At 35.6% G+C, this 26679-nt stretch overlaps 1 protein-coding gene across 3 annotated transcripts in view; it reads left to right on the plus strand.

Annotated features, from left to right (window-relative positions):
• Positions 1-26064, plus strand: part of DDX4 (DEAD-box helicase 4) — a 109869-nt gene extending 83805 nt beyond the window's left edge. For all 3 annotated transcript variants that reach the window (XM_058309098.1, XM_058309099.1, XM_058309100.1), the window contains 9 exons: positions 71-223; positions 1420-1574; positions 7204-7333; positions 9114-9280; positions 13073-13218; positions 22958-23057; positions 24170-24440; positions 24591-24701; positions 25747-26064. In XM_058309098.1, coding sequence (XP_058165081.1) covers positions 71-223; positions 1420-1574; positions 7204-7333; positions 9114-9280; positions 13073-13218; positions 22958-23057; positions 24170-24440; positions 24591-24701; positions 25747-25833 — 1320 coding nt within the window. In that variant the 3' untranslated portion in view covers positions 25834-26064. The remainder of the gene's footprint in view (positions 1-70; positions 224-1419; positions 1575-7203; positions 7334-9113; positions 9281-13072; positions 13219-22957; positions 23058-24169; positions 24441-24590; positions 24702-25746) is intronic.
• The last annotated feature ends 615 nt before the right edge of the window (positions 26065-26679 follow it).

Here is a 26679-nt window from a genome sequence, read left to right on the forward strand (position 1 = left end):
TATGTTTATGGAATGATTTGAGTGTGGTATGGAATTTAACTACTGTCTCCCCCTTTTTTTTCCTTTTTAGACTTTTGAAGAAGCTAATCTCTGTCAGACATTGAATAACAACATTGCTAAAGCTGGTTATACTAAGCTTACTCCAGTGCAGAAATATAGTATTCCTATTATACTAGCAGGACGAGATTTGATGGCTTGTGCTCAAACAGGGTCTGGGAAGACTGTAAGTCATCTTCCCACGTGTATTCTTCCCCATATTCAAACTTTTGCATTTTTTTGAAAACTTTTGATACTTCCTAAATATCTTGAATCTCTTTTGTTGGAGAAAAGGTTTGTAGATGGTTTAAGTGAACTGAAGTATTCAAATTTTTGTTCCTGATTTCCAGGTTTATTCGGTTATATGTACTTCTGAAGAAAGAATTTTGAACTAGTTCTGGGGAAGGGTTGCAGTTTATAGATGTTTAATCTGTTTCTAAATGTGTTCGACCCCTTTTGGCATATAGTAGTTTCTGTAAAAGAAGATGATTAAAGGTCAAAGCATCATAGATTATAAGTAATTTCTGTGATATAGCCAATTCAGTTTTGAAGTCAAAAGATAAAGAATGAGAAAGAGTTATATCCATTTTACCTGATCCTTGGTATGAAGAGAATTTAGGTTATGCTAATTCTAAAATAACTTTGGTGAGACCAGATTGATTTTAGCGCTAATGTGAGGTTGATTGTCTGAAGTACTGTCTTCCAGGAGTATATTACAGAATTCTGGTTCATGTCATTTTATCTTAAACAGATTCCATAATGGAGTTAAAGGGCAATTATATGAGTTAAACAATATAGCTGCTAGTGAGTGACTTAACCACGGTTTTAGAGGGTCGTTTCAATAAGCTGTCTTATTTGCTTAAATGAGAAAACTGTAGCACAGAATTTCTCTTGTCAGATGTAACTTCAATAAGTGTGATTTGTTTTAATCCAAGTGAATGATTCCCCAATTTTTGCCCTATCTGTGGACCATTTTTGTAATATATTCTGAGTGATAATTTTATTACTATTCCCAAAAGACTCATTTAGAATAATGGCTAGATGCAGTGGTTTGCATCAAATTGTATCTATTTTCCCTTTCTGTAAATAAGCTAATTTTATTGATCTTTAGAATTCATGGGAATGCTATTTCTTAAAAAAAATGTAAAAAATTTTGATGGGGTAGTTTCCTTTAGTAAAACTTTTTAAAATATACTATAATATGAGCATAAACCTAAATGTTAAAAACTAATTGAAATAAAATTTGTTTTCATTTCTCATCTTAAATTTACCAGCAAGATGGAATAAAAGTATAAAGGCTATAAGGGCATGACGGACAATTTTTCCATAGGAGACTAGATGATGCATTGTGAAAATGTGTTAATTATGCAATTTAACCTCTAGGCAGCTTTTCTCTTGCCAATTTTGGCTCACATGATGCGTGATGGAATAACTGCCAGTCGTTTTAAAGAGCTGCAGGAACCAGAGTGTATTATTGTAGCACCCACTCGAGAACTGATTAATCAGATCTATTTGGAAGCCAGAAAATTTTCTTTTGGGTATGTACATCTGGATTTGCTATTCCAAAAATGAACTGGTTTTTTAGAAAAGCTTTTTCTTATTTTGCAAATAATTCAGTAATAGTGCACTCAAGTAATTAGCATTACTTGATTGAATTGTACTTTTTCATAAGCTTTTTTATGGAATCATTATTTTTAAAAAAACATGCTTATTAGAAGTTAGATTCTAAATAGAAATAGAAAAATAAGAAAATGATGAGTATGTACGTGTGTTTTTGGTGTTTTTTTTTTTTTTCAAGATTTATTTTTTATTTTTTATTTCTCTCTCCCCGTCCCCTCATTGTTTCACTTGCTGTGTCAGTTCATCTTCTTTGTTTCTTTTAGGAGTCACCGGGAACCAAACCTGGGACCCCCGATGTGGGAGGGAGGTACCTAATTGCTTAAGCCACTTTGTTGTGTCTCTTGTTATGTTTTGCCTCTTTGTCTTTTGTTGCATCATCTTGTCACATCAGCTGTGCCTGATGTGCCTGCTTATTCACCAGCTCTCTGTCTTGCTTATCCTCTTTAGGAAGCACAGGGAACCTCTGCTCCCTGCTTTGTTGTGGGGAACCTCTCCTTCCTGCTTTGTTGTGTCTCTCATTATGCTTTTCCTCTTGTGTCTCTCATTGCATCATCTTGTTGCGTCAGCTTGTTGTGCTTGCCTGTTGAGCCAGCTTGCTGTCGTTTTTAGAAGGCATCAGGAACTGAACCATGGACCTCCCATGTGGTAGGCAGAAGCCCAATCACTTGAGCCACATCCATTTTTTCTGGTGTTTTTTAATGCATGTTTAAAAAAATGAACTTTGGGTGTTCTTATAATCTTCTATGCTTTTATGCATGCACTTATAGATTGGAAAACTGCTTAATGTATAATCAGATGTAATTTTAAAAAATATATTCTTATTTTTTAATTTTTTTGTATTTTTTTTAATGTTACATTAAAAAAATATGAGGTCCCCATACACCCCCCCACACAAAATGTTACATTAAAAAATCCAAGAGGTTCTTATATACCCCACTCCCCACACCGCCCACCCCTCCCACATCAACACCTTCTTTCATTAGTGTGGTACATTCTTTGCATTTGATGAATGCATTTTGGAGCACTGCTACACAGCATGGATTATAGTTTACATTGTAGTTTATACTCTCTCCTAGTCCATTTAGTGGGTTATGGCAGGATATATAATGTCCTGCGTCTGTCTCTGCAGTATCATTCAGGACAACTCCAAGTCCCGAAAATACCCCCATATCACACCTCTTTTTCCCTCTTCCTGCCTTCCGCTACTCCCATGGCCACTGTCTCCACTTCAATGTTATAATTTCATCCATTGCTAGAGTCACAATAATTCTGTAGTAGAATACCAGTAAGTCCACTCTAGTCCATAATTTATTCCCCAATCCTGAGGACTCTGGGATGGTGATGCCCACTCTACCTCTTAGTTGATAGGGGGCTTGGATCCCACATGGCTGGTGGATGGGATTCTCCTGCTTGGAGTTGTAGACTCCTCTTGGTTCCTTGGTGTGGTGGTTGACTATCCTCACCTCCTTCTTAACTGACTTGGGTAAGTCCAACGAGCTAGAGAGTGGGTGTAGCAACTCTACTGAGGCTCAGGGTCCAGCTGGCAGATGAAATTTTTAATGGCTTTAAAATTTACCATGGATATGTATAGAGTCCCTATTTTGAAGCATTTAGATAGTTTCTGATATGGGAACAAGTGAAACTGTAATGAGCATCTTGATACATGAAACTAATTCTGTGTTTTAAATATTTCCTTAGAATAGATTTTTATAAGTTTTAATGTTAAATAGTGTGAACTTATTTTAAGGCTTTGCACCAACTCACATTTCTACCAGCACGTTATGAAAATGCCAATTTCACTATACTCTTTACCTGCATTTGGTATTATCTGTTGCTGCTTAACAGAATATTCTAAAACCTAGTTGCTTAAAACAATAAACATTTAGTATCTTGCAGTTTCTAGAGGTCAAGAATTGGAGAACAACTTAGCTGGCAGTTCTGCTTAGGGTTACTTATGAGGTTGTAGATTAGATGTCAGCCAGGACTGTAGTTGTCTGAAGACTTGACTGGGCCTCTGGGTAGGATACTTGAATATCTTCAGAAAATCATATCTGGTTTCTCCTAGAGGGGAGTGATCAGTGAGAAAGAGCAGGGAGGAGACTACAATAGGCTTTTTTTTTTTTTCCCCCTAGCCTTAACACAAGATTCAAATAACTTTAATAGGATTTAAGCCATGCAGGAAATGTTCCCCCAACAAGCAACAAAAAAGTAAATTAGAAATCCATGGTCATGAGAAATTAGGAATTACACAAATATCTGGAAATTAGAAAACTTATACTAAACCAGTAGCTGAAACAAGAAATCACAAGAAAAATAAGAAAATATCAACTAAATTAAAATAAAAACAGAAGTTATCACAATTTATGTGATATAGCTATAAAGCAGTATTTAAGAGGAACATGTTAGAAAAGAAAAATGTTTCAAATCAAAACCTCAATTTCATCATAAAATGACTACAAAAACAAGGGCAAATGAAGCCAGAATTAATCACAGGAAAGGAAATAGTTTATGAAATAGTCTCAGAAGTCACACAAGTCAGTTCTGCCACATTGTTAGGAGCAAGTTACCAAGTCTAGCCCACATGTAGGACCGGCTATATAGTTTTCTCAGACCAGTACAAAATGGAAATGCAAGGCCCTTTGTTGAAATTTTATTACAAATTTCAAGACAGCAATGGCTGAGCGTTAAACCAAGCGCAGGGCTCCTCTAAGAATGGGGCCCTGTGATGTCTGCACAGATCATGTGCCCATGAAGCCAGCCTTCCCCTTACACTTGAAAGGGAAGAGAAAATTAGATCCATCTTTGAAGGGAGGAGTGTTGGAAATTTGTGTACATGTTTTAAAAAAAACTACAGGTACTTTCATATTTTTCTCATTTATTTGATCATTATAAGGTTGAACTACCTTTTTTTTTTTAAACACTTTATTTTTATTTCTCTCCCCTCCCCTCCCCCAGTTGTCTGCTCTCTCTGTCCTTTCACTCTGTGTCGACTTGTATTCTTATCAGTGGCACTGGGAATCTGTGTCTCTTTTTTGTTGCGTCATCTTGCTGCATCAGCTTTCCATGTGTGTGGCACCACTCCTGGGCAGGCTGAACTTTTTTTGTGCAGGGCACCTCTCCTTGCAGGGCACACTTCTTGTGCATGGGGCTCCCCTACACGGCACGGCACTCCTTGTGCACATCAGCCCTGTGCATGGATGGGCCCACTCACCACACGAGTCAGGAGGCCCTCGGTTTGAACCCTGAACCTCCCATGTGGTAGGCAGATGCTCTATCCATTGAGCCAAATCTACTTCCCATGAACTACTTTTTTGAGTGCTAAATAAACCTTTGTGAATTATCTGTGTGTTATCTACTAGTGTATCTGTTGGATTCTTCATGTTTTTCTTTACAATATTTTAAAGGTTTCTTTCTGTGTAGAAATTATTATTTTATTAATCAGGTCATTTAGAATAAGAGAAAAAGGTAAGAATATTAAAATTACTTTAATATCAAAACAATTGATTTGTTGGGAAAAGTATTTCATGTATGATGTTGCTTTCATGCTTTCATTTATTTATTTATTTTTTAAAGATTTATTTATTTCTCCCCCCACCCCTTGTCTGCTTTCTGTGTCCATTTGCTGTGTGTTCTTCTGTGTCTGCTTGTGTTCTCATTAAATGGCAGCTCTGGGAACTGATCCTGGGACCTTCCAGAGTCGGGGAGAAGTGATCATTCTCTTGTGCCACCTCAGTTCCCTGATCTGCTGTGTCTCTTATTGTCTCTCCTCTGTGTCTCTTTTTGTTGTGTCATCTTTCTGTGCCAGCTCTCTTCATGGGCAGTACTCTGTTCAGGCCAGCATTCCGTTCGGCCAGCACTCTGTACGGGCCAGCTTGCCTATCACCAGGAGGCCCTGGGCATCGAACCCTGGACCTCCTACATGGTACACAGGAGCCCAGTTGCTTGAGCCACATCTGCTTCCCAGCTTTCATGCTTTTAAATCAAGTAATAGATAAAATCTTTACTTTTTTTAAAAACACGTACATGGTAAATTCAGGTAATATGTGTGTATATATATATTTATGCATATTTCTTGTGACATTGTTTATATTGGTAAAAGACTTAAATGTCCTTAGAGGGACTGGTAAATTATAGTACACTTATTCTAATAATAGTGACACTAACTTATTGAATATTTCGCTTATGTTAAGAAAGCTAAGTTATATATATTAACCTGTTTCATTCCCACAGTAGTGAAGAACAAGCCAATTTAAAGCATTGAGTTTAGTAAAACCTAGTTTTCATATACTCATGACTGCCAGCTTTTTAATTCTCTCTTTTGGACCCACTACTAACAGTTTTAACAGTCATTGCAGGGATATCCTGTGCACATGTAAGTGCTTTTTAATCTTCCTCCCACAAATGGTAGTTTACTAAGCTGTTTGGTACTTTTATTTTTAACTTAATATATTTTGGAAGTCATGCTTGAACTAATACTGTAGCTCTTTTTATGGAACCATATTCCTTTGTATAGGCATTCTGTTTAAGTCCTCTATTGATAGACACCTAAGGTAGTTTTCCTTTTTAAAAATTTTTTATTGTCTTTTTTTAAAAAAGGATAAATAGATCATACACAGCATTACATTAAAAAACATGAGGTTCCCATATACCCCACTTCCCACCCTCACTCCCACCCCCGCTCCTCCCACATCAACATCTACTTTCATCTGTAAGGCACATTCATTGCATTTGATGAATATACCCGGGAGCACTGCCACACCTCATGGACCATACTTTACATTGTAGTTCACACTCTCCCCCAGTCCATCCAGCGGGTTTTGGCAGGTTATACAATGTCCTGCATCTGTCCCTGCAGTATCATTCAGGACAACTCCAAGTCCTGAAAATGCCCCATATCACACCTCTTCCTCCCTGTCCCTGCCCTCAGCAACTCCTGTGGCCACCGTTTCCATATCAGTGATGCAGTTTCTTCCATTGCTAGAGTCACAACAGTTCTGTAGTAGATACTAAAAATAATTATGGCAACAAATATTTTTGTACAATATCTTTGCCTATCTGTGGAAAAATATCTGAAAAAATTTTCTAGATATGAATTTATTGGAACAAAGGGTAAATTTTAAAATTTTAGTAGAGACTAAAATTATGAAAGAGTTTATTTACCCTCAAGAGCCCATTTCCCTATACTCTAACATGGTATTAACTCACTTGAGGAAAAATATTTTCTTAGTCTTCATTTATCTTCCTTTTTAAAGTAATGGTGAACTTTTCTTTTTCGTTTAAAATCCATTTATGGTTCTTATGAATCTTTTTTCATGTCTTTGACCCATTTTGGGAAATAGTTCTTACTGTTTTTGAAGAGCTCTATATCCCATTGCAAAAATATTTTTCCTCCAGTTATTTGTGTTTCAACATCATTTTTCACTTCTTGCTGGGTAAAATTTAATTGTTTCGACAGCTTAATGTATTAGTTTTTTTGTTTTTGTTTTTGTTTTTTAAGAAATGCCTAGGTTCAAATAACTAGAAAGTATTTACTTTTCTTTTCAACAGGACCTGTGTAAGAGCTGTTGTTATCTATGGGGGAACCCATTTGGGACATTCAATTCGACAAATAGTTCAAGGCTGCAATGTGTTATGTGCTACACCTGGGAGACTGATGGATATCATAGGTAAAGAAAAGGTAGGCCCTAGAGGGATTACAAAGTTGTAGGCTTGATTAATATTGTTTTTTTTTGTATGGTAAAGATAAGAATGGTATAAACATTTATTAGAGCACTGTTTCATGTTAGGCCCCATCAGATTCTTTGAATATATTCTCATGTAATTCTCAAAATAATCCCAACAGGAGTTAAATAGTATTTATTTTATATTTGAGAAAATAAACTCAGTAAAATTACTTAATTAAAATCCTTTAGCTCTAGTATGTAGCTGAATTGGGATTAGAATTTGGGTCGATTGCAGAATCCAAATTATCCTGTTTCCCACCACATTTGGGAGAAAATTGAAGTAAGTTCTTTTTTCTAGTTTCATTATATCTTGATGAAATACTGTCTTTCCCTGGAAGAAAGTTTTTGTGGCATCAGTAATTTTGTCTCCTTTTAACAATGGGTGTGATGTTAACGAGGATTGTTAATTTTTTTTAAGTCTTCAAGAAGAGGCTTTATAGTTATGTACTTGCTTAAATATTCATATACCAGTTTATCATGTCTCTAAATCCATACTTTCTATTCACTTTAATGAACCCAATTTGCCTTTTTTTTTTTTTTAAAGACTTATTTATTTAAATCTCCCCCACCTCCCCCCCCCCCCCCCCCCCCCCCGGTTGTCTGTTCTTTGTGTCTATTTGCTGCGTCTTGTTTCCTTGTCCGCTTCTGTTGTCGTCAGCGGCGGGAAGTGTGGGTGGCACCATTCCTGGGCAGGCTGCACTTTTTTTTGCGCTGGGCAGCTCTCCTTACAGGGCGCACTCCTTGCGCGTGGGGCTCCCCTACGCGGGGAACACCCCTGCATGGCAGGGCACTCCTTGAGCGCATCAGCACTGCGCATGGGCCAGCTCCACACGGCTCAAGGAGGCCCGGGGTTTGAACCGCGGACCTCCCATGTGGTAGACGGACGCCCTAATCACTGGGCCAAGTCCGTTTCCCCAATTTGCTTTTATTTAGTCTCTTCTCTAAAGGAGGTATTTAGAATATGTTCTTTTTGCATAATGTACCTCTCTTAGGATTCTTATTTAAGAGTATTCAGGAAAATTCACATTGCTCTCTTGAAAAACATCTTCCATAGGGGTACCAAAGTCACTTTTCTTTTTTGCAAATTTGTGAATATGTGCTTCTATTTCTAGCAATAAGTGTTCATGAAAAGGTAAGAGAAGTTTCCCATTGTTCCTGAGTGATTAGAGAAAGGAGAATTTGTTAAAGATTGAAAAAAATATAGCAATCATAAGACATTTGAATAATTTATCAAACTGTTAGGAGATTTTATTTCATACATTGAGTCTGACTTTATTAGTTTACAGACTCTATACCTGTTCTGTTCAATAGAATAGTCACTTGTCACATGTGGTTATTTAAATTTAAAATGTTATAAAATTAAAGTTCAGTTGCTGAGTCACGCTAACCACATTTCCAGTGCTCAGTAGCTACAATATGGCTAGTGACTACCATTGTTAAACAGTAATGAGATAGAACTTTTTTTTTCAGGCTTTGCAGAAAGTTCTACTTTATAGTGCTGATCTAGATTTTTTTTTCTAGACTTAATTAAAGTCTGTGTTATAATATTAAAGAAAATGAGAACTGAAATCAACATAACAGTAATACGTTTATTGAAGCAAAACAGTTCACATCTTTTATGCATTGATTGCTAGGTTCATCCTTCAGGATATTTTAATATTGTCGTGAATATTTTAGCTTTGTATATTAACTGGTATGCCTTTTCTGTTTTAACTCTTGAAAATATCCTTAAAGATTGGTCTCAGACAAGTCAAATATTTAGTTTTGGATGAAGCTGATCGCATGCTAGATATGGGTTTTGGACCAGAAATGAAAAAGTTAATATCCTGTCCAGGAATGCCATCAAAGGAACAGCGTCAAACCCTTATGTTTAGTGCAACTTTTCCAGAGGAAATTCAGAGGTAAATATTTTTCTTTTTATAAATAATTTGAATATAATATGCATAACTATCTTTATGGTAGGAAAAGCATTGTGAATATCTTATTTTTGATTTGATTGTCTTTTGTTAAGATTTTAACACAAATAGTTTGAAAAGTAGATGCATCCCTAAAACTTAATAGTACATTTTTCATTGTGTTTCTTCTTCCTTTGTTCTTGACTTTGCATTAGTATCACATTTTATTAAAGTGTGTGTATGTATGTATGAATATTTCTGCTTCTCTTAACATGCTGAGTTTATATTGTTCTGGAGAGATATTTTTATTTTTGATGCACAGCTCCTAGCTGGGACTTAGTAAGTGTTTATCAAATTAAGTTATTTTTATTATTATGCCTTCTCTTCAAACCTAAATATATAGGGCTTAAGTGAATTAGGGAGTTGGTAGAAAATCCACATATCAATAGTTGACATTTATTTGTGGATCATTAATATGGTCAGCTCAGAGAACCTGAAGTACCCAGTACCAGAAGTACCTGTACTTATAATTCAGTAAGACTGTTTTCTCTCGTGAAACTCTCTCTCCTTGGGAACCAAGACCACTAAACCAGCACAACCTAGATTTATTTGGGTCCATGAAAGTGATGGTAGATGGGTCACTCTGGCTTCCATTCCAACCCTTGGTTTCCAAATCCATCCATATACTATGTAAAGATCTTTGATACAAAGAGTGTTCTGTTTCCTGTTGGCCGTTGCCCCATCATCACGAAGTATTGCTTTCAAGCTGGTCATTTAGTTGTTTCTTCTGTAAGCTGTTCCTTCTGCAGACTGTTCCAATGTTCTTTCAGCCTAGTAGCTTCTGGGTGTTGTGGTATATGATACAACCTGTGGATCCCATGGTTATTCACCCACACTAATACCTCTTTTGCTGTAAAGTGGGAACCTGATCTGATGTAGTGTTATGTGGAATTCCATGACAGTGGTTCACTCCACAAGCCCTTGGACAGTGGTGCTGGCTATGAAATTTTTTTTATCATGTAGATAAAAAAATCTTTGTATAAATTTAGAAGTCTTTGTCTAAAAGAAAAAAGTCTTAAGTTACAAGAAAGGATTCGGTCAGTTAGGTTGAGTGTTTTTTGCTTGCTTAATGGTACATAAAATAATATTTTGTCTTATATTTGAGTGGTGTCTTAAATTTGAGATGTGGTTATTTATGTCCCCACTATTAGCTTTTGTAGTATTGGGTAAGGTCCTACTGCCTGACTATTTTTGGATTTCCAAATAGGAAAGTATTTGGATGTTGGCCAGCTAAAATGACTGATGTGTACTATGGTCAGTCACTAATATTTTTTGAGGACCTTTTATGAGCCATATTTGATTATAGCTCTGGGGATATGGTAAACAAGCTAGTTCCTGACCTTGGGTTTTGTTTATATTTTGGGGTTCTATGCTCCTGCTCCTCAGTTGTTTCTCTTTGCGCTAACATATCACAATTTGCTCATTATTCTGTTCATTATTCTTTTCTCATTCTACATATTCTCTGAACCATTGTAGTGTCCATTCTCTTACCTTTCACTTTTCTCTGCAACATTCCTAAACTTGATACCTTGGTATCTCTAAGTTCTTTCCTGAGCCCCACATGCCTAGATTTAATTCATTTGGAGTGCTTCTCTCTTAAATGAATTCCCAGTAACTCAAGTTTGTCATATCTAAAATTGAACCTGCCTTTTCTTGAGCGCCCCTCTTTCCCATTTTCCTTATTCTGGTTAATGACAGTATAATCTTTCTAGTTTCTTAAGCCAAACTCCGTTGAATCATATTGATTTTGCTCTCATATTCCTTTATCTGTCTGCCTTTCAGAAATCTTCAGCTTTGTAGTTACCTCTAAAATATTTCAAATCTATTAGTTTCTTCACTATTTCCCACTGTATTTTGGTCTTTTTTAATTTTCCTCTGCTCATTGGCAGGAGCCTTCAAAATGTCTTTTTGCCTTTAGTCTCACTTCTGCCTTAGTAATAATTCTAAAATAAGGTCTGATCCTTTTAGACCTTATTTAAAATAACACTCCAGTGTTTTCCCATGTCCACAGACTAACTTCCAAAGTCTTCTATACATGACATAATTTCTGCCTCATCTGCCACTTTTCTACCTGGAGTCATATATTTCTGGCCTATTTATTTTTTAAAGATTGATTTTTAAAAATTTCTCTCTCCTCCCCTCCTCACTGTCTGCTCTGTGTCTATTCACTGTCTGTTCTTCGGTGACTGCTTCTATCCTTATCAGCGGCACCGGGAATCTGTGTTTCTTTTTGTTCCGTCGTATTTGCTTTGTCAGCTCTCCATGTGTGCAGCATCATTCTTGGGCAGGATGCACTTTCTCTGGGCGGCTCTCCTTATGGGGTGCACTCCTTGTGCGTGGGGCTCCCCTACGCGGGGGACATCACTGCCAGCATTGCGCATGGGTTTCTGGCCTATTTAAACAATTTCCTATTAACGGAACAAACCAAATTCTATCCTTCTTCCTTATTTGTTCTTATTCCTTCTTTCCTTCTTCTTCGAATACCTTTCTTCAAGCTTCGAACTTGAAGGCTCTTCCATGTAGACATCATTTCATCCATTATCTGTCACGGTACCTTGTGTAAGAAACTGTATAAAACACTTTGTACAGTTCTGGAATATAGTAAGTGTTCAGTAAATGTTAACACACTAGATTATAATTTTTTAAATGTAATTATTTCCAATGTGACAGTAACACCTCAGAGGTAGAAACCATCATATTCTCTCTATACTTCTAGAGTCTTGTCCTATATATGCCTGTCACAAAGCACTCAGTAAATGTTTTAGTGAATGACAAGGATGATAGATAATGAAGAATTGCAGGTATTTCAGTGTTTGTGCCTGGGTGAGAAGATGTTTTTCTAGAAGGAGGTGTATCAAAAAGGTTTTTTCTTTTATGGAAGGGGGTACAGATGAGGTGAAAGAAGAAGCAATTATATGTTAGTATTCTGGATAATGCTCGGTTTGAGCTATTTTCATGACATTCTAGCAGTTAGCTAGAAAAGAGAGAACTGCTACATAGGAGAGAGGAGGACTTTTTATCTCTTTTTACCCCTGTAAACTCAGATATGAAAATTGTGCTTCTGCCTCCCGCCCCCCCAAACACATGTTTTCTGTGTGATCTAAAGCAGATTTTGTCACTTGATTGCTTTCTTTGAGTTGCACGTTTCATGATACTGACTCCTTCGACCTTCAGAGAAGGTAGAACCTTGTGTGGTCTAGCTCCTAGGCCCTTTACCTCTTTTTTCATTTGTTTGCACAGTTGTACTATACAAATATTTGTGTGTATGTGTTTATGTGTCATGACCTGAATGGCACTGAGTGCAGATAAGATTTGCTCAGTTATTCATCTGAAGTGTAGGATCTTAACAGGTAGTATTTTCAGGAACATTTCCTAGCAATAACATACATACAGCAATGAGTGAAGAAAAGAATTTGTGCCATGGGTTTGCATTTCAATTTTCAATAAAAATTCCTGATTGTTGTAGCCTGATATTTAATTTAGCACACTTTTTATACCAATTTTCTATAGTTTTAGATGGCCAGCAAATCCATTTGAAATTACTGTATCCATAATTTGACACAAACTTTTTCATTAGTAGTTACTTTGCAAAGTTCTTAACATTTTAATACTGATCTTTAAAAGTAGTTCTTATCTTATTATAGGTGTTGATAATCTTTCTAATGAATATTGAAGTAACAGGAATTCAATGAATATTTTGAGTATTAATGGAGGAGGAATAATCTTTTGTCTTTCAAGGTTGGCTGGAGAGTTTTTAAAGTCGAGTTATTTGTTTGTTGCTGTCGGACAAGTGGGGGGAGCATGTAGAGATGTTCAGCAGACCATTCTCCAAGTTGGCCAGTACTCAAAAAGAGAAAAACTTGTTGAAATTCTACAAAACATAGGTATCTTATATTGATATAATTACTTTTGTCATGATTTTTATTTTTAAAAAGTGTAATCTTTAAAAATGACTAAAGAATTGTTTGGCATGAATTTTAATAAGAATACAATTTGTCTCCTCTTTAAAGCTCTTTTATAAAGGTTTTATGGTTCAATTTTCCATGTAAATTATACATATACAGTCCTTTCTCCTTCATAAAGTTGAAAAAAGGTAGGATTTGAGACTTAAAACAGTATTTTATAAGACTATTCCAGCAGTTATTATTTTTCATTTTATAAAACTAGAAAGGATTAGTAACACATCTTTATATCAGACTCTATTACTTCATCAAAAATGAATTCTTGATTTTGTATTTCTGGTTCAAAGAATTTTAGAGCAGGAAGGAACTTTAAAGATCTCATTCTTTTCCTTCACAACACCAGTGAGAAATCTGTTCTTCTACCCCCCAAAAAACCCACAATTTTTCTCCTTTTAAAGACAATCCTATATTTTTTGTTTGTTTGATATAACTTTAGTTTTTTCCTGGAAATTACAGTTTTTATAGAACGGTCATTTTATACTTACTCTGTTATCTCACAGGCTGAGTCTACATATTTCCCCATCCCCCACCCCCATTTTTAGTAGTTATGTTTCAATCAAATGTTAGTAGACAACAAACAAACAAACAAAATGTTAGTTTCAGGGTAGGGAATGAGATGGCAAATGAAATCAGCTAATTTCTAATAATGAAAAAACAGAAAAATTTAGAAAGCACATAAAGGCTTCTTCCTTTTCTATGTGTTTTACTAAATCTAAAACCAGATAGTCATCTTGATTTTGAGAAATTTTATTGGTTTGTTTAATCAAATGTTTCAGAGCACATAATGGCATATAAAATAAAAACAAAATAATAGCTTTGGGACATATACTGTTATATTATTTTATATATGTTAACTCATTTGATTCTCAAAACAACCTTATGAGGTAGGTGGTGGTGTTATCCTCACGTATGGATAAGGAAATTAATTATAAAGAGGTCAGGTACCTTTCCCAGTATACATCGTAGCTTCAAATGCAGAAGAAATGAATACTGAAGTTTTGATAAAATTAGAGCATATTTCCTGGGTAACCACCTTTAAAATTTCATATGTGAACTTGTGGAATAAATAAGGCTTATTTTGGGAATAAACCTAAGGAAGTGAGTTTTTCAGAAGTATTGGTTTGCTCTTGAGAAAAGGTCAGTGTTATGAGCACAATTGGTATACTTCTCTGTTTAAGCTGTTAAATTTTCAGTAGTTTATAGTTCATAGTTCTTGTAATTTTTTTACTTTTCTTGTAATGTCTGTCAGTGAGTCCTCAAATTTTACTTGTTTTTGTTCAGATAATTTATTGTCTCAAGGCCATTAGCTCTTGCCCTTTTGCTTTTATTTTATTGTATTTATTTTATATATTTTTAAAGATTTATTTCTCTCCCTCCCTCCCCCACCAGTTGTCTGTTCTCTGTGTCCATTTGTTGTGTGTTCTTCTGTGACTGCTTCTATCCTTATCAGTGGCACCAGGAATCTGTGCTTCTTTTTGTTGTGTCAGCTCTCCATGTGTACAGTGCCATTTTTGGGCAGGCTGCACTTTCTTTTGCGCTGGGCAGCTCTCCTTATCGGGCGCACTCCTTGCACATGGGGCTCCCCTATGCAGGGGACACCCCTGTGTGGCACAGCACTCCTTGCGTGCATCAGCACTGAGCATGGGCCAGCTCCACGCGGGTCAAGGAGGCCTGGGATTTGAACCGCGGACCTCCCATGTGGTAGGTGGACACCCTATCCATTGGGCCAAGTCCGCTTCTCCCCTTTTGCTTTTAAAATGCAGAGGTCTCATTATATCAGAGTGGTATATAGCTAACTGCCTTTTTCATAATTTAATTTTTAAAAAATTAACAAGTGTCAAAGATTTTATTTGATTCACTAATTACCAAGGGAATCAGTAAGATGCTACAAGCCAGTGCAAGGAGAACTCAAAGGATGAAAATAAATGTATAGGCTATCAGTAATACTAGAATGAATTTAGAAATAGATGCAAAACTAGTTAATATCTATAGGGCTGTCATCAGGTACATTTCAGGAGGAAATTCATTTGCATTTCTATTGACAAGGATAATTTGCATTGCTATTTTTCCTATCACTTATAGAATTATAAAATAAAAAAGACAGTAAAAGGCATAGAAAATCCCCAAGGGTGTAGTAGATAATAGTCTGTTTGGCTCTCTTCAAAGTCTTTCACAGTTTTTCCTAATAGCCTATGTACCCTTGTGATCATAATCTCAGATTAGTATTGGTTACATTTAAGGCTGATCTCATTATGTTTGGTTTGATTACCTGCACAGGTGCAACAATATAGGCTTCTTTGAGTTCTTTTGCAAATTTAGAGCCATAAAATGTTGAAGTTACTAAAGTTACAAAATTAACTCTGTATTAGTCAGCCAAAGGGATGCTGATACAAAATACCAGAAATTAGTTCATTTTTTATAAAGGGTATTTATTTGGGGTCACCAAAGTCTATTTGGAGCAAGATGGCTGCCGACATCTGTGAGGGTTCAGGCTTCCTGAGTTCCTACGTTCCTGGGCCTTGCTTTTCTCTAGATTCAAGGTTCCTGTTTTCCTGGGGCTGTCTTCTCTTACCTCTGTGAACTTACTTCCAGGAGCTCCAGCTTAAGGCTTCAGCATCAAACTCCAACGTCAAAACTCCAACATCAGAAATCCTCACCTCTGTCCTTTGCCATGCCTTTTATCTGTGAGTCCCCACCCACCAAGGGGTGGGGATTTAAGGCCCTAATCATAACTCAGTCATGCCCAGGTACAGATTAGATTACAAATACAATCCAATATTTCTTTTTGGAATTCATCAATAATATTAAACTGCTACAACTTCTGTTTTGAGGTTTTCATAAGAAATCGCAGATTATATTTTTTAGAGACTCTATTATTTGCTATCTCAAGAATAGGAAACTTAAGTCTAAGGAAATTTTTCTGCTCAGTTTCACCTGCAGATCTGGTATTTGCAGTAAATTTGAGTGATATTCCTCTGCTGTAGAGGTCCCCGAAGCTTTCTGGCCTGCAAGAAAGTGGCCATCCTTACAACCACTAAGCATGGGCCCTATAAGCCAGGAACCAGGCCTGTTTACCTGGAAGGGCTTTGTAGGCATAGGCTTCATGAAGAAAGCCAACTATTTTTCCTTAAATGTATCTGGTCCTACCTACTGTACGATTTTCAAATACAACCCTTCAAGTAAGACCTAAATTGCATGGTTTATCCAGTTATATCCTGGTAAAAAGGGGAGAACAGATTCTTATCGAACCAGTGCAGATTACCATGAAATATTACCATGACAGGTAATGAGAAGTGAGATCAGGTATCGTTTCAAAAAGTTTAATTTTTGTTTACAAAAGTAGAGTGTATGAAATTGGCATGGGTTGCAGATAGCTTAAAAAAGAGAAAGTGCTCTCTTGTATAGCTAGAAAATAAAACATTAAAACATCAACAATATTTCAAACAAATTACCACAATAGGATTTCCCTCATCAGCTCATTAAGTCCTATTAATTCTTGTTTCATAAGATTATTGTAGCTCAAAAGTGAGTTCTTACCTGTTGTGCACCTAGTCAGTTAAGTGGCATTGAAATTTTGAGGAGAGAGAAAGTTTATTCAGCAAAGGCTAACCTCATGAAGACAGGAGGACAGTTCTCAGATCTGTCTCCCTGAGTTGGAAGTGCTGAGGGATTGAATAAAAGGAGGTGGGGTTGTGACGGCTGCAGGAAAGAAATCAGTGCATAGTGAGGAGCATGGCAGGTGGGCGTCATGCTAACTCATGAGTTTCATGACTAGAAAGTGACATTTTAAACATGATGAGTGGGTGATTAGAGGTGACGGGGTTAAGATAGTCTTATCTCTGATTTTGTGCAGATTGATTATTACATGCTTAGCTTCCTTGAAGATTGGGTTTAAACTACTGAAAGACAGGCCAACTTTGATTAGAACTGGCTTGATTAATTCTGGGCTGATTCATGGTACTTCATTAATAAGCATTGAGGGTTAAGTGTAGGAGTATCAGACTTGAGAGTTGCAAAATAAGATAAGGGGATACAAGTTAGGGCCAGTTATGAGTTTTTCCATTACTGTTCAGTTACAAGGTAAAGATTATGCAGTTTATGAAACATAGCATCAGTAAAAAAAAAAAAAAAACCCACAAAGTATTTGGATTATAATTCAATGAGTCACAGCAGTTACAAATATTTACTTCTGGCTATTTTAAAAGTTTAACATACATTAATGCTATATTGCAGTATATAAGAGAGTAAATGCCTAAAGTAAAATTTAGTGAGGTAAAACATATTTGTTAATTTCTGATCGATTACAGGATCTGTTAGCAGTTTCATGATTCTGTCCGCCTCTGCTTTTGTGATTTCGTCTGCTTCTGGATTAAAAGAGTCCTAGAAATCCTGCTCAGTACATCGATACAGTCTGAAAGTTGTCTAAGTGATGTTGACCTCAAACCTTCTACCCAAAAGTCTATTTAAAATAACAATAGTTTGAAGTCCCTTGTACAGTCCTATTCCATGAAGCTGTGTTGAAAATACAAACTGTTCTCTAGCTTATAGCACAGACTCCAGGCAATCATAAAGAAAACAAAAACTGTAGATGACAGAGACTTAACGACCATAGTTAATTACTGATAATTTTAAAATATAGACGATCTGATGTAGGTTCATAATAATAAAGCCACAACATGAGGAAATTTGATTATTTCTGTGGCATGTGAAGCAAAGACAAGTCATTCAAAAAATTTTAATGAAGATGAAGTCTATTTTCAAAGAACTATGTGAATGTTACATCTAATTTATGACAATTGATTGACATTTTTCATATCAAGAGTATCAAAGAGAATAGAATAGGGTCTAGACATGTTCATTTTTATAAAAACACTGCTTGTCTGATATACTTCCTTAGATGAGAACCACTGACCTAGAAGATGCTAGATTCAAATTAAGAAAGTAAGATTGTGGCCATGTAAATATTGCAAATAATAAGTGTAATAAGTGAAATTAAGACTGGCAATAGTGTCCTTTTGTATCAGGCATCTCATTTCCAGGACCCTGATACACATAGAAAAATTTTGTAGAACTATTTTGTAAGATTTTTGAACAGTGTTTCCCCAGGGGGTAAGACCATATTATGAACAGTGAGGGACTTTACAAATCTCCAGTGATTTTCTGAAATATTTATATTAATAACAGTTTAACTTTGAAGTTTAGCCCTAAGGAAAGCTGAAGTCTCTTCTGACTTGGCAGATCTTAACATAGCAATGTCTCGGGGGCGGTGGACTTGGCCCAGTGGTTAGGGCGTCCGTCTACCACATGGGAGGTCCGCGGTTCAAACTCCGGGTCTCCTTGACCTGTGTGGAGCTGGCCCATGTGCAGTGCTGATGCATGCAAGAAGTGCCGTGCCACGCAGGGGTGTCCCCTGTGTAGGGGAGCCCCACACACAAGGAGTGCACCCTGTAAGGAGAGCCGCCCAGCGCAAAAGAAAGTGCAGCCTGCCCAGGAATGGTGCTGCACACAGAGAGCTGACACAACAAGATGACACAACAAAAAGAAGCACAGATTCCCGTGCTGCTGACAACAACAGAAGCGCACAAAGAAGAAGATGCAGCAAAAAGACACAGAGAACAGACAACCGGTGTGGGTGGGGGAAGGGGAGAGAAATAAATAAATAAATCTTTAAAAAAAACCATAGTAATGTATCAAAGTTAATTATTCTTTTTTTTTTTTTTTGATTGGATGAAAGAACAAACCTTTGTGATTTTTCTTGGTCCTTCTGGGAAATCTCAAAGGAACTTTAGGTGTTTATTTCCCCTTCTAAACAGTTCAATCTTAGGTAAAATCAGGAAGAGGAAAGTTGAACTGTTGAATAGTTATAGGATCATGGATGTCTGAGACACAATATTTGGTTACCAGTTTAACGAGAATGACAATAAAACATTTAAATGTAGAAGATAACATGATGGTAAAAAAACCACAGCTCTTTCATAAGTGAAGAGCCTTTGCTCTTTGTTTTTTTTCCTTGAAGACATAAACTCTACAGAATCTCTGCTATCTAGTCTGATTACACAAAATGTAAAGAAAATCCTTTCTTATTATAGGTAAAGGCATTAAACAATAAATCAAGGAGCTATTCCATCTAAATTGAGTGAACTTTCTAATATTTTAACACATTCCATAGCTTCTTTTCAGACTTAAGTATTACAAATTTGAGCAAATAAAAAATTCACTTTCCAAGTTTATTCCCTCATTGTGCTGTTTCATACTCTAGAACAAACTTTTACTTTAGGAAAATGTGGGTTTTCCCCAGGGCTCTCTATACCCTCTTCCGCTCTTATCCATGAGGAAAAAACGTTTTTCATCATTTCTTTATTTTAACATGCAATATGTTAAAATAAGTGTTTTAAAAGTTTTCTTGGTTTTAATTTTTAACATGGTAAATATCAACAGTTTATAACCCACATTAACAAAAACTCATTGAGATCCTCAGTAATTTTAAGAATTTAAAGGAATGCACAGACCAAATTGTTTTCCCACTTTGGGGAAAAAACTACCTTTTCCTTAAAAATAAAAAGCACATAACAATTTGTATTTCTGTTACTATTACTCCTAGAAACTTTAGCTGTAACTTTAACCATAGTAACTTCTGCTTCATAGATGAACCTAGAGGTTAGGATGGACAATTAAGAGATGTTGTGCAGAAGTATATTAGACTACTGGAACTCATGAACATATATAACAACTTTCTTCACCTAACACATCTCTTTTATAATAATTTTGTTAAAGTGGCAAAATGCACATTTATTAACATGACCCAAAGATACAACCTTTCTATAAAGTGTAAATATAAGCAAAAGGACATAAAGTTATGCATAGTGATCAGTTCAAGAATTCTGTCCTATAGTCAGTGTTTATCCATTAAAATTAACACAATTTTCAGTGAAGCCTGATGTTGTCTAAAGTTTTAATTTGCCTAAAGATATTGGAAATTATCTTTAAGTTCACATTCTACAAAACAAAAATGCTGTTAAATAGTGATCAATTGAGTAGTTAAACACAGATTTACATTTTTCATGTTCTGAAACATTATGGAGGAATGATATGCACTTGTTTGACTGGAAAACCTCTATAAATTAGGAAACACCCAAATAAAATAAGATGTACTTAACACTGATAAATCAGAGAAAATATATGGGTGTCTTTTAAAACCAAATTTATTAAATTAGTCTTGTTTGCCAAAGATTTCACTTTTGTGAACTTGTATTCCTAAAATATTTCTGATTTAGTTTTACAAGAATTTTTTTACAAGTTTTAATCGATTTAAAGTATTAGAAATTTAATTTCTTTATTTTCTGGAAATCTTGAAAGACTTAACTTATCTCTATAACTTATTCCTCTATTTTATTTATCTCTATTAGCCTACTTATATAGAGCTCCTTTAAGAGACTTTGTAATTTATTTTGGTAATACTATATGGAGGTAAATGCTAAGTAAAAGCCCTTTCTGAATTATAGACACATAGAGGTCATAGCTTCAATTCAACCACTTCACTCACAGGTAACAGTAAACACAAACAAAATCACTGGTCTAACTATCAAAAAGCTGGATGCAAAATTCTTAGTATCAGTTCAAAATGGACAGAGTTACAAAAACTAACAAAATGGATTCTATATTTGTCACCCAACAGAATAATTATGATTCATTAATCCTATAGAGAGCTTATCAAATACTCTGACCATAAAATCAAAACCATAATTATTGCTGCCACCTATTGTCTGAACCAGAACTAACACAAAATCAGTAGAGAGGAAAAACTAGGGAAACAGAGGGCTGTCAGTTAAATTTTTTGCTGCTTGGGATTCAGTACTGTAGGTACCAAGAAAAGATGAGACCGGCGCTTAATGTGCTCATGAAGTACACTTCTCCAGAATATTGTTTATCTGACTCAGTTTTGGCATTGGACATCCTCATGGATGACCTCCAGAATTGTTAAAAGATGGTTTTGATGAAAGATAAATCATTACTCTCAAATATAAAGTGACTTTGATCTCAGAAAATGTAGCTCATTTTTTAAATGCAGGAATCAGTTGCCCTTTTGATTTCTCTACTTGGTTGCCTAAAAGGTTTCTCAGACAACTATGACCCTAAATCATTTTTCCTTGCAGTCTTCCCCATCTCAGTTAATAGTAGTTCCATTCTTCTAGGTGTTCAGGCACAAAATCTTGGAGACATCCTTAATTTATTTCTTTCTGTAATTCCACATCTGATCTGTCAGCAGAATCATCTTGGCTCTGCCCTAAAAATATATCCAGAATCCCGTACCTGCTCAGTTAAAACAAAGGTCTCAGACCATGTTACTTCTCTGCTCAAAACCCAACGGTTTTCCTTAGAGTAAAAAATTTCTTTCAGTGGCCTTCAAGGCCCTACGTGATAGGGCTTCCATTCCATTACCTCTCTGACTTCATCTCTTACTGCTCTCCCTTGCTCACTCCCCAGCTATTACTTTCCTCAGTACTGTTCCTCAGATATACCAGCTACACTGTTTCATGTATTTGCTGTTCACTGTGCCCAGAATGTAGAGGTCACATTAGGTGGAGACTTGTTTGTTTGTTGTTGTTGTTTTTAATAGCATATCAACAACTCTCTTGCTTCAGAACCTTTGTACTTGTTCTTCACTCTGCCTTATATAAATCTTTCCCCAGATATCTGTATAGCTTACTTTATTCATATCTCTACACAGATATCATCTAATTAGAAGTTACTTTATCTAAAGAAACCCACTCTGTCCTCTTTAGCATGCTGATGTTTTCCATTGGAGTAACTTTCATAATATTTGCTTCTTTTCCTCTCTGCAATGAGAGCAAGGACTTTGTTTTATTGTTGTATTTCCAATACCTAAAATGGAGCCACTAGATATTTGTGGAATAAATGAATGAAACAAGCTTATGGGGAGGTGAAGGAGAGTAATTATGAACAACAATTTATTCTTCCTTCCATTAAGGCTGTAAGTTATTTTTCTTCCCTAACATTTTAGGGAACAGAAAATTTTCCTACATGGAAAACTCTCTGCCCCATGCTTGAACTTCTACCAGTTAAAATACTTTAAGCTAAGAAGTAAATATCTCTTAAAAGTTAAGATCCTGGGATAAGGCCATCATGTGATTTTCTTTACATATATGATACTTTGGGGATGAGGGGGTTTCACTTAAGAGGAATGTTGAAACATGTAATATTGTGAAGTTTGACTGCCCTGGATGGGATGCCACTATTATAAACACCTTATGCAGTCAAGGCAGGATGAAATATTGGATTATGCTGAAAGGTAGAGAGCAATAGGATTTAGAGCAAGGGAAATAGAGGGGCCTAAGACAAATTTGAGAATACTAAGAGTTGGCAGGTAGGTATCATTAACCTTTTATGTTGTTACTTCCTGGTATTGACCTGGAACGGGTAAGGACAAGCAATTTAAAACATTTTTCAGTCCCTAAATTAGTAACTTTATGTTTGACATTTCACTATTCAGGAAATCTTTGAGTTCCTGTTACATACCAGGTCCAGCTCTGGGTATTGGGGATACAGTGGTGGATGGTACATATGAAGTTCCCAGCTCTCCTCCTCTTTTATTATTTTCCTGTAGTTCAGATGTTCACGTCTGTGTTTCATCGTTTTGCAGGTGATGAAAGAACTATGGTCTTTGTTGAAACGAAGAAGAAAGCAGATTTTATTGCAACTTTTCTTTGTCAGGAAAAAATATCAACTACAAGTATTCATGGGTGAGTAAATTAATATGATTTCTTAGTGGGGAAATGACTTCTCTTTGGCATTTGTTAAAAAACTTATAGCCCTGGGATTAGCATTCAGAATTCTCTCAAGAGCAAAACTATTAGTTATTTTGCAGTCCTTTTTTCGTTTTTGTAAGATCTGAGTATCAGGGATGGGAAGTTAAAGAACTGCCTTTGAGTTCTCATCAATAGGAGCGATAGTTTCTAAAGAAAGCTCACTTAAGAGCACAAGTACCTGGGTTGTATCTACTTTGTCTCTAGGATCCTGCTGAGGTAACCCTCTGATGACCTCCTGACTCATTTTGAAGTCTCTTAGCCGTATAAACTCATTTGTGTTTACCATTTCCCCATTTTATTCAAGGTCTTTTTCTAGTTGCATCACCAGTTGGTGGTGATCATAATCCCTTGGTGCCAGGGAGCCTCATCTCTGGGAGTCAGTCCCACACTGGGGTGAAGGTAATGCATTTACATGCTGAGTTTGGCTTACAGAGTGGCCACATTTGAGCAACATGGAGGCTCCCAGGAGGTAACTCTTAGGCACCCTGCAGCACTAGGCCTAGTTGAAATTTCAAGATTTCTGGGCCTTAGATCTAAGTTTTTTCCTTGCTGCATCTGATCTTTCTCATATTTGAAATATTTTGTTGGAGTTCTTTAAAATACCATGTTAACAGAACTTAATTGGTGTTAACAGAACTTTACTAGTGGATCTAAAATATGAATAGCTGAATATGTAGAATTCTGAAATTGTACTTTTGAAAAATATATCTTTTGAGAAAGAGCTTTCTAATAGAAAAGTTGCATATTATTTTTCAAGACTAAAAAGCCTAGAGATTATTAATAGGTGGGAATTTTTGTTTGTCATACTTGGGTTTGTATTCTGGCTCTATATATTAACTTTTCTCTACCTTATCTGCAAATTAGGTTAACTTATATAAACTAAGGAATTAATATAAAATGTGGTATGTAAGAAGTGGGTATTGATGTTAAATGCTACTATTTTTACTATTATTAAAAAGAAATTTGCATGTCGAACTTCAGTGATTCTCATCAATGATTTTCTTAAAAGCTGTCCTAATACATACTTGTTTTTTATTTTTCCCAAGTGATCGGGAACAAAGAGAGAGAGAACAAGCTCTTGGAGATTTTCGCTGTGGAAAGTGCCCAGTTCTTGTTGCTACTTCAGTAGCTGCCAGAGGGCTGGATATTGAAAATGTTCAACATGTTATCAATTTTGATCTTCCTTCTACCATTGATGAATATGTTCATCGAATTGGACGTACTGGTCGTTGTGGGAATACTGGCAGAGCGATTTCTTTTTTTGATCCTGACTCAGATAGCCATTTAGCACAGCCTCTAGTGAAAGTACTGTCAGATGTAAGTTTTATATTTTTAAAACTGAATCATATGTCCTTTATCAGTGAAAGTAGGTATTTTATGCATATATATACATTCAGGAAAAGTAAACTATTCCTATCTTTGAAGCTTTATGCATGTTGTATATAAAATTAAAAATTTGTTTTAAAGGCTCAACAAGATGTTCCTGCATGGTTGGAAGAAATTGCTTTTAGTACATATGTTCCTGCCTTCAGTGGTAGTACAAGAGGAAATGTGTTTGCATCAGTTGATACTCGAAAGGTTAGTTGAGGGGAAAATTCAGGACTTGGCTTCCAATTAATCTTTGTAAATATTGTGCTTAATATTTTCATAATTTAACCAAAACATTGTTTTTATTCCTAGAAGGTAGCTACTTTAATATTTCTTTAAAATTTTATGTATTATGTATTTTTTGTTTCAAAGGTGAGGAACTTTGAGATTTATGCATAAGCATCTTCCTTTTCAAAATTTGCTATTATTTTAAATTCTAATTTGGGATCTTCTGAATGTTATATAGGAATTCTTTTTTTCTTGGAATTTTGATCACATTATTAACTAAGATAAAATACTGTAGCGATGGGACTGCAGGTCTTTTCTGATGTGTCAGCTTTTGTAAGCAGCACCACCTCTATACAGAAACAACATACTAATCATGAAATATTTATGTTTATTTAATGAAATAACAGGGTTTTAAGCTTTTCCACTTGCCAAAACTATTCGTTTATAAAAGCTTTTTCTTTAAAAAATTTTTACATACAAAGAAAAATTTGTATTTTGAAATAGGAGTTTATAATGACAAATTACACACACAACCCACAGTTATTGCACATCATTGAAAGTAACTAGGGCACCCAACCCCTTACTCTAAAACTGGCAATTAAAAGGAAAGAAATAAGCATTTATCCTGCTGTCACAAACTTTATTTTGGGGTAACAAAATATCCATAATTGATGAGGGAAATGTCTTTATAGAAGAATTGCAGCTAGTAAATATGGCAGAAACGATGGAATTAGAAAAAAATATTTCACAACCCAGTGAATTAATTGATTCAGGGAGTTATCAAGGGGGTAAAAACCATTGGCTTAAAAAAAATCCTTTCTTGACATATTTTGTCCAGTTTAGACTTCTCAAGTTGATAGTGGCCTGTTTTCAAATCAGTTCGATTTAGTGAGAATGAGTTTCTTTATATATTTGGGGAAGACGTGTGGAAAACTGGAGTCCTGCTTCTCAGTCTGGGTGATGTAACTTTAAGCCTGTCTTAAAATTAAATGTATTTCTTTTAATTTTTGTTCTCTTTTCTTTAAAGAATTACCAGGGCAAGAGCACTTTGAACACAGCAGGGTTTTCTTCTTCACAAACTCCCAATCCAGTAGATGATGAGTCATGGGATTAAAGCTAAAACAGCATCATTTGTGGTACAGTTTTGATGCAGAAAAGAAAATGGTTTGATTTTTAAATTTTGAACAGAAGTGTGAAACCTGACACTCTTGTATCTCCTATCCTTCTGTTCTCCCACCCTTAAAAAATATTCCTTACCTGACTAGTTATGTGAAATGCTAAAAGTTACATTACAATTGCTTATACAAATGGTGTTATCTGAAAAGATTAAAGCATTCTAAATGTCTTGCTTCTTTCTAGTGTATTTTTCCAGAGGCTTTAGACATATTTGATGTCTAAATGTGAAGTCTTATTACAGTGTTTTAGATCTTAAAAAACAAGCAATGGCATGTGTTAACACTTTTGGTTAGAAACTATTAGGCCTCATTTATATATAAAATGAGCTTTTAAAGCAATACTGTGTCACTAATGTAATAACTGATTTCTGTGAAGCAAACACTGAAAGATTTAAGCCTTTTAAGGTGATTGTGATTTTAGACAATCAGTGAAATTGGTTAAATGTTTGCAATGTGAGCTCTGTACTCAATGACAACATGTTCGTTTTCATAATATACAGACTTTCCATGAAAATTAAGGTCAAAACACATTTTCCTTTAGTTTAACATCATCACTTTTAATTTTTCTTCGTTACATATCAGTTCTCAACTCTCATATCTTGAAATTATCTTATTGTGTCTTGTGAAGCCAATGCAGTGAACAACTCAGATAAAAATAATACATGGATGTGAAAATGAAAATCACTCTGAGAACTCAAACTCATCAACAAAACAAAGCTATTCAATGTTGCCATAGTTAATTTTGTTCCATACATTCAGACTGATGAGGGAAGGATCCCTGTCTT

The sequence above is a fragment of the Dasypus novemcinctus genome, chromosome 2 (genome assembly GCF_030445035.2).
Source record: "Dasypus novemcinctus isolate mDasNov1 chromosome 2, mDasNov1.1.hap2, whole genome shotgun sequence".
Classification (NCBI taxonomy): Eukaryota; Metazoa; Chordata; class Mammalia; order Cingulata; family Dasypodidae; genus Dasypus; species Dasypus novemcinctus.